At 39.5% G+C, this 10,678-nt stretch overlaps 1 protein-coding gene across 4 annotated transcripts; it reads right to left on the bottom strand.

Annotated features, from left to right (window-relative positions):
* Positions 1–1,143: 1,143 nt before the first annotated feature.
* On the bottom strand, positions 1,144–7,456 carry rae1 (ribonucleic acid export 1). 4 transcript variants are annotated; one of them, XM_028002755.1, is made up of 13 exons: positions 7,328–7,456; positions 6,650–6,768; positions 6,456–6,560; positions 5,699–5,791; positions 4,863–4,949; positions 4,699–4,785; positions 4,076–4,147; positions 3,890–3,997; positions 3,682–3,788; positions 3,498–3,573; positions 2,252–2,446; positions 2,077–2,162; positions 1,144–1,540 (listed from the first exon to the last, which is right to left on the bottom strand). In XM_028002755.1, coding segments are annotated over exons 2-13 (1,107 nt in total). In that variant the 5' UTR covers positions 6,740–6,768; positions 7,328–7,456; the 3' UTR covers positions 1,144–1,539. The 4 variants fall into 4 exon arrangements, with proteins under 4 accessions (XP_027858556.1, XP_027858553.1, XP_027858554.1 ...); XM_028002752.1 differs by lacking the exon at positions 1,144–1,540 and having other exon boundaries at positions 2,073–2,162; XM_028002753.1 differs by lacking the exon at positions 1,144–1,540 and having other exon boundaries at positions 2,073–2,162; positions 7,298–7,413.
* Positions 7,457–10,678: the final 3,222 nt, after the last annotated feature.

Here is a 10,678-nt window from a genome sequence, read left to right as displayed (position 1 = left end):
TCTTTTATCTTTTAGTTTCCATTTCAAAGTATTCAAGATCAAATCATCCTCTGCAATTTTTTGACGTTTTCCCCTCTCCCATGAACCTTTCGATGAAAGCATGCTGTCCTCAACAGTGTCCAGGATCAACCTATCTTACTCAAACTGCACAACAATTATTTGCTTAATTTTTTAAATGGGGTCACGATGAATGACATCAGTGGCAGACGTCCACACTATTAGTTTGAGCAAAGCATGAATGATTCATTTATACAGAATAAGCATCATAACTCCACTATGCCTCAATAAATTGCTTGGGTATGTCTCCCATAGAGATATCCTAGTCTGTTTATAATGGTATTGGACTGCTTTTGTCTTGAACGCAAATTGCCCGTTGCAACTTGTAGTAGTGTGGCACATCACAACAAACATAACGTAAAGCTTAAATTCCAAAGAATCTGAAAAGTAATGCTTTTTATAACTCAGGTTAGTTGGCACTCCATCCATTTGGCTGTTTTCTGCATGTGTAAGAGTTGTTGCATCTCCAGCTCCAGAGAGACACGTTAACCCTGCAGAACAAGCTGATTTTAAGACCTGAAGGGATTTTATTGCAGCTTCGCTGAAACGTTGCGGAACCTGATAAAGTGAAGGTTGTTCTCCGAAAGCGTAGCGGGGACGTTGAACTGTGGTGGCTTTAAACCTTTCCGCCACCGTTGCCTTGGAGGTCTACTGCTAACTACCTAGGGTCAGTCTGACAAAGAGGTGACGCTCTAATGACCTTTATAAAAAGTCACTTAACTCGCACCTCTACCTCTATGATCTGGTCCACTCTTCACACAAGGCCTTTGTAGTGGCCCCAACTACCTCATTCAGATCCTCCTGAAATCCTCGACCCATCCAGGGGAACTGGATGGGAAGAGTCTCATCACACACCTTTGGTCCCATTTGTCCTGCTGAGTTAAAACTGTTGGGGAAAATACTCCACCTGCTGGTTAACTGTGAGTATAACAGGCAGGCGAGAGGGAGTAGTTAAAACATTTAGCATCCAAAACGTAAGGCGAGATATTTAAATATTCCCTTTGTTCTGCAGCCTCCGAACACAGAACTTTACTGAGATCCTTTTGGTCACAGTTGACTGTCTTGTCGAAACGCAACGTTGGAATCTACGAGGGCGCACTTATTTATTTTACATCCCAATATCTTTAATGGAACAATAACAGCAAAATTACAAGAAAATGAAAAACCTTTTCGAAGTTGGGGTGGGGGTGGGGGTGGAAACCAACAAACCTGGACACAATGAAATAGTCATTAAAAAAATATCAAGACAAATATCAAATTAAAGCCCTCTTCCCCTTCTACGAAAAACTTAAAAAGGCCAACTATCATGCAACATCGAGATGGGTTGGCCCCTCTGATTGGTCCATGCAAGGCACCAGAGAGCCACGGCATTGGTCCAGACGTCTGTCGAAAAGGAAGGAGCATGTCTCGAACGCATACACGCACAGTAAAGCAGCAGGTCTTCTGCAATTCTCCACAGGAGGTGCGACTTGCCGCGGCGAATCTGGAGACAAGAAGTAGCAGTCAGTGACAGAGCAGGAAGGTTGTTTTATCGCTCGTTTATTTCTGAACAAAAGGATGAATGGCTATTCTACAGGCAAAGCGCTTACAAAATATGCTTGGTTTCTGTATTTAGGATATTTTTCATTTTTGAACTTCAATATTCCAATAAACAACATCTTTAAGTACCTCTCCTTAACATTAAATACTTCATGTTTACAGGCTAGACTCTTTAGCTAAGACAGAAGGCTCCATCCTTTACATACAACCTGGTTTGAGTACAAGAGTAGCTTGTGCACACACACATTTGGAGCAAACGACATTACATATTTAAAGTGCAAAGTGCTTTTACCAAACCGGGTGGCTACAAAGAGAGGCTGAATTAAAAAAAATATATCATGTCAGTGTCCTTACTGCCCACATTCATGCATGCCCTTGAGAGCCCACAGTCAGAGCCACAACAGCAATCAGGAAATGGGGCAGCCCCAGTCATTGACCACGGTCTCCACGGTAACAAGACGGCGGCTGCCCTTCTCTCACCATTTCTTGTTCCGAGGCTTCAGCTCCTCAGCGGCATTCCTCAGAAAGATGTAGTTCTTTTTCTGGGGGTTGTAGTACTCATGGCCCTAGAAGATCAGGACTCGTTTCTTTTTCTTTTGTTTTTTTAAAAGTAAAACGATAAAGAGAGGTGAAGAAGCGACCGTGCGCCTCGTACCTTTGACCAGTCGTAGCTCGAGGCGTACGCGAAGATGTTGCCGTTGTGGTTGAAGCAGCAAGCTGTGATTGGCTGGTCGAGCTGCTCGGAGGTCTTCAGCTTGGTGCGCGCGTCTTTGTCCCAGAAGCTGAAGCGTCCGTCGGAGCCCACGGTGGCCAGCGTGCCGTGGACAGGATGGAAGGAGATGGCGTTAACCTGGTCAGGAGAAACGGAAGTGCAGTAAGGCTGACGACTAACGATTATTTTAGTGATCGATTGGAATAATCGATTATTCTGACGATTAACCGGAGAAAAAAATGTGGCACTTTATACAGCTTTCTCATTTAACCACTCGAGCCTCTTGTATACAATCTTAGAAATATATCGAAAGATACAAATAAAACAATTCAATTCTTTTTTTAATTAAGAAAAATACAATATAAGCATTCTTTTAGTGAATTTGAACTGGGTGAAGCTAAAACTGGGCCATTTGAGGAGTTTGGGGAAAACGTGTCTACAGACAACAGGTTTTCTTTATATTAAATGCGAAACATATACAGATATTACATACAGTTTTGGCTTAATTACTGCTCAAAAGATGTTTTTTTCAGCAAACTCATGTTAATTACCAAATTAGGCCACAATTAATTCAATAACTGATTCAAGATTAATCCAGTTATTTGTTTTGTTAATCTAGCTAGTTGATAACTGTACAGTCTCCCATTAAGATTTAATGAGACAGACCAACAGAGGAAAATGATGCATCATTTTTTAAAATGGTTTCCACATACAAATCTGAAAAGTGTGGCACGCATTTCTATTTAGCCCTTTGTCTTGTCGATACAGCTGCATCTCTCATGACAGGTTTATGCTGTCAAATTGAAATTTCTGTTTCTTGTCCCAAATTAACAATTGGATTAAGGTCTGGACTTTGACCGGGACACTATAACACAAAAATACATGTTAATCTAAAACCATTATGCCTCGGTGTGTAGGGTTGATGCTCTGTTGGGACTTGAACCTTCAACCCAACGCTCAAGTGTCTTTGAAGTTTAACATGTTTCAGGATACTCCTCTGATTTCCATCCATCTTCACTGTCTCTGCTGAATACAAGCAGCGGCATGATGCTGACACCACCGTATTTCACCATAGTTGGGATGTGTTCCTGGTGATGTGTAGTGCTAGTTGCTTTTGCCAAACTTGGATCAAAAAGTGGAGAAAATCTGTATTCCATCCCTAACTGTTAATACAAGAAGATCAACTTACAGCATAGATGTCCTGTGGAGTGGTTGTGTTGGTTCCATTGGACCTGTGGCACTTGAAGGTGAAATTATCTTTGGCTCTAAAGAAGATTAGAAGATACGGTAAAGTTGTTTTTTTTTTTTTTTTTACTTTTTTAGGTGTGGAGCAGGAAGCTTGTATGTGGGTTGTGTGTTTTAGAAAAACTCACGGGTTTGGCGGATTGATGTAATGAATCGCCACTCTGCCCTCAATGCTTCCCAGTGCAAAGCCTGTTGGCTTGTTCTGTTTGTCCTTAAATATGGCAACACAACGGTGCTGAAAAGCAAAAAAATAAAAAATACAGACAACACTGAATTTGCATAACAATTAAACATCGCAACATATATAAAACCTCAAAGAGTTATAGAACAGCTCACCTGATGTTTGAGAGGGGAGTCTATTCTGCGAAACTCAGAAGGCTGGTTCTCTAACTGGTACACTATAAGGCCTCTTTCAGCTGTGGCTACCACTGCCATGGGATACACCTACGTCCAACAGGGTGAGTCAGTTCTCTCACCAGGAAGCTTTTAGAAATGACCTCATGCTGTTTATAACGGACTTACAACGTCGGCACAGTAGCATCTCTCGGGCATCTGCAGGGACATCATGGGGTTGGGGGAGCGGGTGTCCCAAAACTTTAAAGAGAAAAACGTCAATGTTTCTAAATGCGACAAAACGTCAGACGGATAGATAGATGTGTCTCAGACTCGAAATTACTTTCTCTATAAATGCAACAAACAAATGTGTTCAAAGTGCTTAAAGTAGCAGGCTTTCCCACAGAGTTTTATGAGCCTGGCGGGCCACCAGGCTAAGAATTGTTTGTTTGTTATAGGGGTTTTTTATACACCAGTTTCTGCAACCACTGCCGATGTTTACTGGTCTACATGCCAAGAACAAGCAAATAAAGTTGGCGGATAAAGGATCAACAAATTTTGGACACTTCAATTAGTGTCTGAAACTACTGCTTTTTTGTTTGCCTTTTTAAAGACTTTACAGTTGGTGTTTAGGTATTGCGAATAATATCTTCCAATAACACATAACTACCTAGTCATATTTTCACATTTCCTTTCAACTTTAAAACATTTTTAACTCAAAAACATGGTGGGCTGCAGGATGACTGCCCTAGCGCTCCTACCACCGGGCTTAACAAGTTTTCTGTGGGAAACCCAGAAGAAGGCTGTCGTACTTTAAGCGTTTTATCCCAGCTGCCGGTCATGACACAGCTGTAGTTTGGGGCTTTTATCCAGTGGATTGATTTGATTGGACCGTCATGCTGGGGAGAGAAAGGAGGAGACGTGTGAGATGAAATCAAGCCGATAGCAGGGCGGACCCGGCGGGATCTCGGCCAACCTGTGCAATCTGCATCGCTTGGTTGCTGTTAAGATCCCACATCTTGGCCGTCTTGTCGCATGAAGCGGTGAACACCTTACTGCCATCCTGCAGAATAAAAAAACCAAACATGACATCATAAGCTTTTTTTGCAATCCAGCAGCAAATATCCAACACGTGGATTCAGCGTCCGTACACTTTCCCCACATTAAAATTCGAGTACTTTACAAGCATATTCGAGGAATGTTTTTAAACTTTTCCAGCATCAAACTTTGGGGATAAAAACGACACAAATGAACTAAAACAAATTTTTTTTTTTTTTAAACTTTCAATTTACTATTACGTCATTTATTACTGTTAATGTCTTGTGAAAATAAATATTCATCACACTGATACAATACGAGGTATGATAAATGATATTGCTGATCCAATTAAATATTTAAACAAAATATACATTAAAAGTTACAAAAAATCTCCCCCCCAAAAAAATTTCTTGCCAAGTTTTCTGGCATTTAGCAAAAAAAGATCATTTTGTTAATTCTAACTGACCCAAAACATGAAGAGTTTAGTCTGATTTAATTACAGACAGTGAGAAAAAGTGTCCGTCTTTTTATTACCTGTACTAAAATATCACATTTCAACTGTAAATAATGTCAAAGTTTAGGACTTTAAGCGTTAGATTTCATTTTATTACAAAACTCTGCTACTGAAATATCAAACACTTTCAACGGCTTTATAAATAAACCAAGCACTTTCCAAACCTTGAAAACCCCTAATTTAAACTCAAGCGTTTTCAAGGATTTCAAGCACCCTTATGAGCCGTGTGGGTCGTTTTATTTTTGTAAAATGACACCTACGTCGCTCCAGCAGACACCCAGCACCGGACCCGTGTGCATCTGTTGGGCTTTGGGGACGGTCTGTCCGTTGTCCTGCACCTCCCAACATCTCACCTGAAATCACACAGAAACAACAAAATGCGACTGCAACTGTGCGACTTTTGTCCGGGTTGTGGAAACGAAGCTGCGCTCTGCTTGTCATGCAACAGGATGGATTTGAGAGAAACACCTTCAAGTCCTGAAGCAAAACCTCTAAACCCAGAAATTGTTCGAAAAAAAATAAAGAAAGTGCTGCAAGTCTGGCTTTACGCAAGATAATGACCCAAAGCAGTCCTCCACGTTGGTCACAAACGTTTTAACTAGTACACAAAATGTTTTGTCTAACCAACCTTTATTTAGTCACACTTGGCACAATTTCATTGCTAGCATGTTTAAAAAGGATGTTTTCCATCATACAACAAAAATGTTTTTAAATTTTTAACATGGAGCTCCCTTTCTTCATCTTTTTAAAATGTGACTAATGCTAGAGCTTTTTGAAAGATATTAAATAATTTATCACAAAACAAATACGGCATCCAATGATACTACCATAATAATGAATTTGACAGCTTGTCCCAGTTAAAGTAAGGAACTACAACAGACCTTTAGAGCTCTACTGTAGCAACATTTTACAGCAGCTGCTCTCTAACAAGCACATTGGGTCACAAATCGTACACAAAATCCATCCTTGGTTTCTGTCGACATAGATTTCTACTGATTGACTCAACAACCAACTCACATCATTCGCCCAGGATCCCGCAATAAGGAAGTTTCCTGGCATGGTTGGAGGACTGAACGCCATGCAGCTGATGCTGTCATCTGGAGGCGAGGTCACTTCGACATCCTGTAAGAGAATATCCGGCGAACAGGTGAGAGAGGGATGCACGGGAGTCACGATTACTGCACTACGTCCAACGAGTTCTTTCAGTTCACCTTCATGGGATTATGGCTGTCGGTTGTCGTGCTTCCAAAAACACCAGTCCCTCCTGTTCCAAAGCCGGAAGCCGCTCCGAACAAACTCATAATGCGTTAAAGGCGCACCGAGTGTACGGCTGCGGGAAAAGGCGCAGAGATGAGAAACAACCCATTATTTTCATTTTAACTATTTAAATTAACCATTACAGACTAAAAATACATGCGCAAAAGGCAGAACACAATCATATGTAGCGAATGTTGTCACAGGTGAAACCAGAAGGTAATTTCATGACATAATATGGACTAGCTTTACAGCTAAAGTAACGGTCTTGCTAACAACATGTCAAGCGCCGATTGAATATGGTTTACTCTAACACTCTTTTAAACAAATAAAATAATAAATGACCAATTATAAATAGCGCTCAACAAAGACCTAAGGGTATATGAAACTAGTCTTGGTTTAATAAAGTTGAGAAATAAACGCGAATGAGCAGTTCAGACACTAATGTTAGCTCCGTCCGTCTGTAGCTGCGGGGCTAAATACATTTTTAACTTCTTCACTCATCATTTTAATATTAGCAGCTGTTTCTAGAAGCTGTATTAATAACGAAGCTCTAATGGGTTAAATTAGATCATTAACACAAGGTCTAAATACAACAAACATACATTATTACAGAGCAAAGGTGTGGCGCTCACCACTGCAGTGCGTCTGTGTCGCAGTTTGATGACTTCGTTTAATTCGGCGATTCCATAGATGTTCGAAAACCAGCTTATAGCCTCATTATCGCCACCTGCTGGATTGAAATGTGAAAGACGAAAGGAATCCCTCAAAATACCCGGAAGCGTCTCCTTTAAGAGTTGAATGATTTTCCCAAACGACAGTGTTGGGATTGTCCTAATTTTTCTGTACGCGTTTCGCATATTTCATAACTACAAACTTCAACATGTTTCAAAAGGAGTTGAAAGAGAATGAAAACCTGTCGTCTAAAAGGTTTGGTGTGTGTATAGGTATTCAGGCTCCTTCACTTTTTGAAAATGGTTCGGTGTTCTTCAAATTTGTGCTTGTGCCACTATAGGCATGGTGTGTTCACGGCCAGGATGAGTGTTAATTTTAGCTGAGAATAAACTAGATTTAAGTGACTTGGCTCTGACTTTAATTTTAGGGCACCGTGACCTGCATGTGTCGGTGCATCTTAACACAAATGCATATGATATTTTTCAGATTTTTATATTAAAACATTTAAATTTCTTTCATATTTTATTATGTTACATAATACTGTTTACATTTTAATGAATGCAAAATATTATCCATATATTATGTAGAATCTGTTTTTTTTTTTATTCATGATACTAACTCCCTAAAGATATCAGCATATGATAAAAAAAAAAAAAAGGTACGAAATGTTGTGTTTATGTCACTTAAAACAACATAAAAGTCTGCCTTACATTGTGTAGCTGTGTCTGTTTACATCCAGAGATAATTTAATCAATTTAGAGGAACAAACTGTAGTCTAAATAATTACAGCTAAGGGGATGCTGAGGTTTACAAATGTTTGTGTCCCACTTGGACGACTCGTGAGTTAATTTGAGTTTACGAGGGACGAGTCACATTACGTGACCTGCATGTGTAAACAACTTCAGCTGCGTAATGTCTGCTGCGGCTCAAACCGAGTTTTCTGCTCATTCAGAAGCTGCTGCTCATGAAAGTCACATTTTGAGGATAACATAAAATTTTGTTTTATTTTATGGGGATTTTATTAGATGAACCAGTGCAAAGCAGTAGATAATTGTGAAAAGAAAAGAAAAAGGTGGCTTTCAACTTTTTTTTATGAATATAAATATTTCAGCACCAGTTACACTGATGACTTGAATTAAAATCCTTTGTTATGTCCTGTTACGGCTCTGAAGTGTGTTTGTTGTTTTTCGTGCGTTCCAGTAATGAATAGTGGGCGAGTATTGGGATCAACGTTGTGGAAGTCACAGTGTTCTGCCAAGATAACAGGGTGTGTTACTTTTGCCATGACGATACCGCCTCGTTTATTCATTGTTTTGCCTTTTTGAATTTAAAGTTAATCTGTCTGCTTAAGGATGGGGGAAAAAAGTAAATTCTACAGTAAAAATCGGCTTCAGCTGTGGTAAAATTACGGGTAAAACACTTTTGCTTTCATGTTTACATGGCATTGTTTTTGTTGATTTTATGGTTATAAATGGTGCTGGAATCAATGTTTTACTTTAAATGAATCGTTTTAACTTAAGGAAAAATAAAAAAAATTCTAAAACAAATGTACAAATCGCTGTTTTCACTGCAACTTCATATCATATTTATAGTTCTACGTCTTTTTTTTTTTTTATCATTTACTGATTTTTCCTGTCTCAATTTTACAGTTCATTGACGTGAAATATACGGGTATTTGTTTTTAGGGCAGAGACCTTGAACACTGTTCCAGAGCTGCGTTGATGGCTTAGTTCAAAGCATGCGGCCTAGTCAAAGTAGAGACCTAATTCGGATTGCGTAAACCTTAAGTTTGAGAATAGTATGAAAAGAAAAAAATGGAGAAAAAAAAAAGAATTGCAAACCTGGTAAAGCTCAAAATACTTGAAATAAATACACATGTACATATAATACACTGCTCAAAAAAATAAAGGGAACACTTTAAGTGTTAAACACCTGTTTAAGTGTTCCCTTTATTTTTTTGAGCAGTGTATTCTAGATTTGTACTTTAAAGTGATTTCAGAGTTCATGCCTTCTCCTCAGAGTATAATGTGCTTCTTTGTGCTGGTTCACCTCATAAAGCCTCACGAAAAACGCAACAAAGACAACAGGTGACATGTGACAAATGTGAAAAACTAAATTGAAGGTGTACAAATAGCAGCGGTATTCCTCTTATGCTTTACTTAAGCCGCAGTAAAGCTGGCCTCGCTTCTCACCTGCTCCCCTGCTCTGTGAAAGCGGAGCTGCGGCGTCTCTTTGGAAGCACATTTGCATGTCCCGTCATGCACCCAGACTACCGCTGATCACTCAGCAATTAGGGCGGGCCTCCCTTTATTGTCTCTGTTCAAAGAATTTCTGCGCGGTAAAGGGGATTATGGGATTTGCCCCTTTTTCAATGCAGATTGTTCACAACAATTCAAACCACTTTATGATAGACAGATAGGAGGGGGTTTGTGTAAGAGCTGGCCTCAGAGTCCGGAAATGCAAGAAAAGGACTTTAAATGCCGAACTACTTGATCTGGCTTTAAACAAGCAGCACCTAAAGCAGTCTCATCCAAACCAGACGGCACTCTGACCCCGAGCCTTCAACGGAATATCAAAGCTTCACACCCATTCATTTAAGATAAATGGCACTTTGTGTCTTCCATCCGCTCCTCCGTGCACAGTAAAAACGTAAGTTTTAGAGGGTACTAAATGCTGGCTACCAAAATAATTGGTATTTTAATTTGTGAATGGAATATTCAACAGTTCAATTGTATCACAATGAGCTCATTTGTGTTTTCAAAAATAATAATAAAGGATTCTTAACACACTTTTTTTTTTTGTGGTAATTCTTATTTTTGTCGTACCTATCCAACAGCAGGTGAAGAGTTTTATCATCAGTGAAAAATAAATTCACTTCGCAAAGGCGCAGAACTGCCCTAACACTCGAACTGCATCATCGTTTCTGTTTGTAAGTTGGATTTATTTCGGAAATACAACAAGATTTGTCCCCGAGTCGTCAGGAAAATGACCTATACAGTATGTCACCCTTGTTAGAGAAGATTTTTAAAACCTTCTTCTATTTTGGTTTCTTTTAAACAAAGCAGGGGGGAAAAAAATCCAATAAGACGTTAGGAGAAGAAAATTTAGTTCAATTCACATTAGTTCACGTTTGTGAACAAAAATGGTTGAAATTTAACCCATTTATTTTGGTGTCTTAAACGTGTATCTTTTTTTACTGGATTAAATCTTTAGAAAACGTTGTGGAGAGTTTGTTGTTTAAATGTCGTGTCGCCCCTCCTCTGACGCAGCGCCGTCATAAAAATCTTTTCCCCGTGGAGCCGTCAGAGGAG

The sequence above is a fragment of the Xiphophorus couchianus genome, chromosome 20 (genome assembly GCF_001444195.1).
Source record: "Xiphophorus couchianus chromosome 20, X_couchianus-1.0, whole genome shotgun sequence".
NCBI classification, from domain to species: Eukaryota; Metazoa; Chordata; class Actinopteri; order Cyprinodontiformes; family Poeciliidae; genus Xiphophorus; species Xiphophorus couchianus.
The sequence above is the reverse complement of the archived record's forward strand: the minus strand, read 5'-3'. Positions and strand labels throughout refer to the sequence as shown.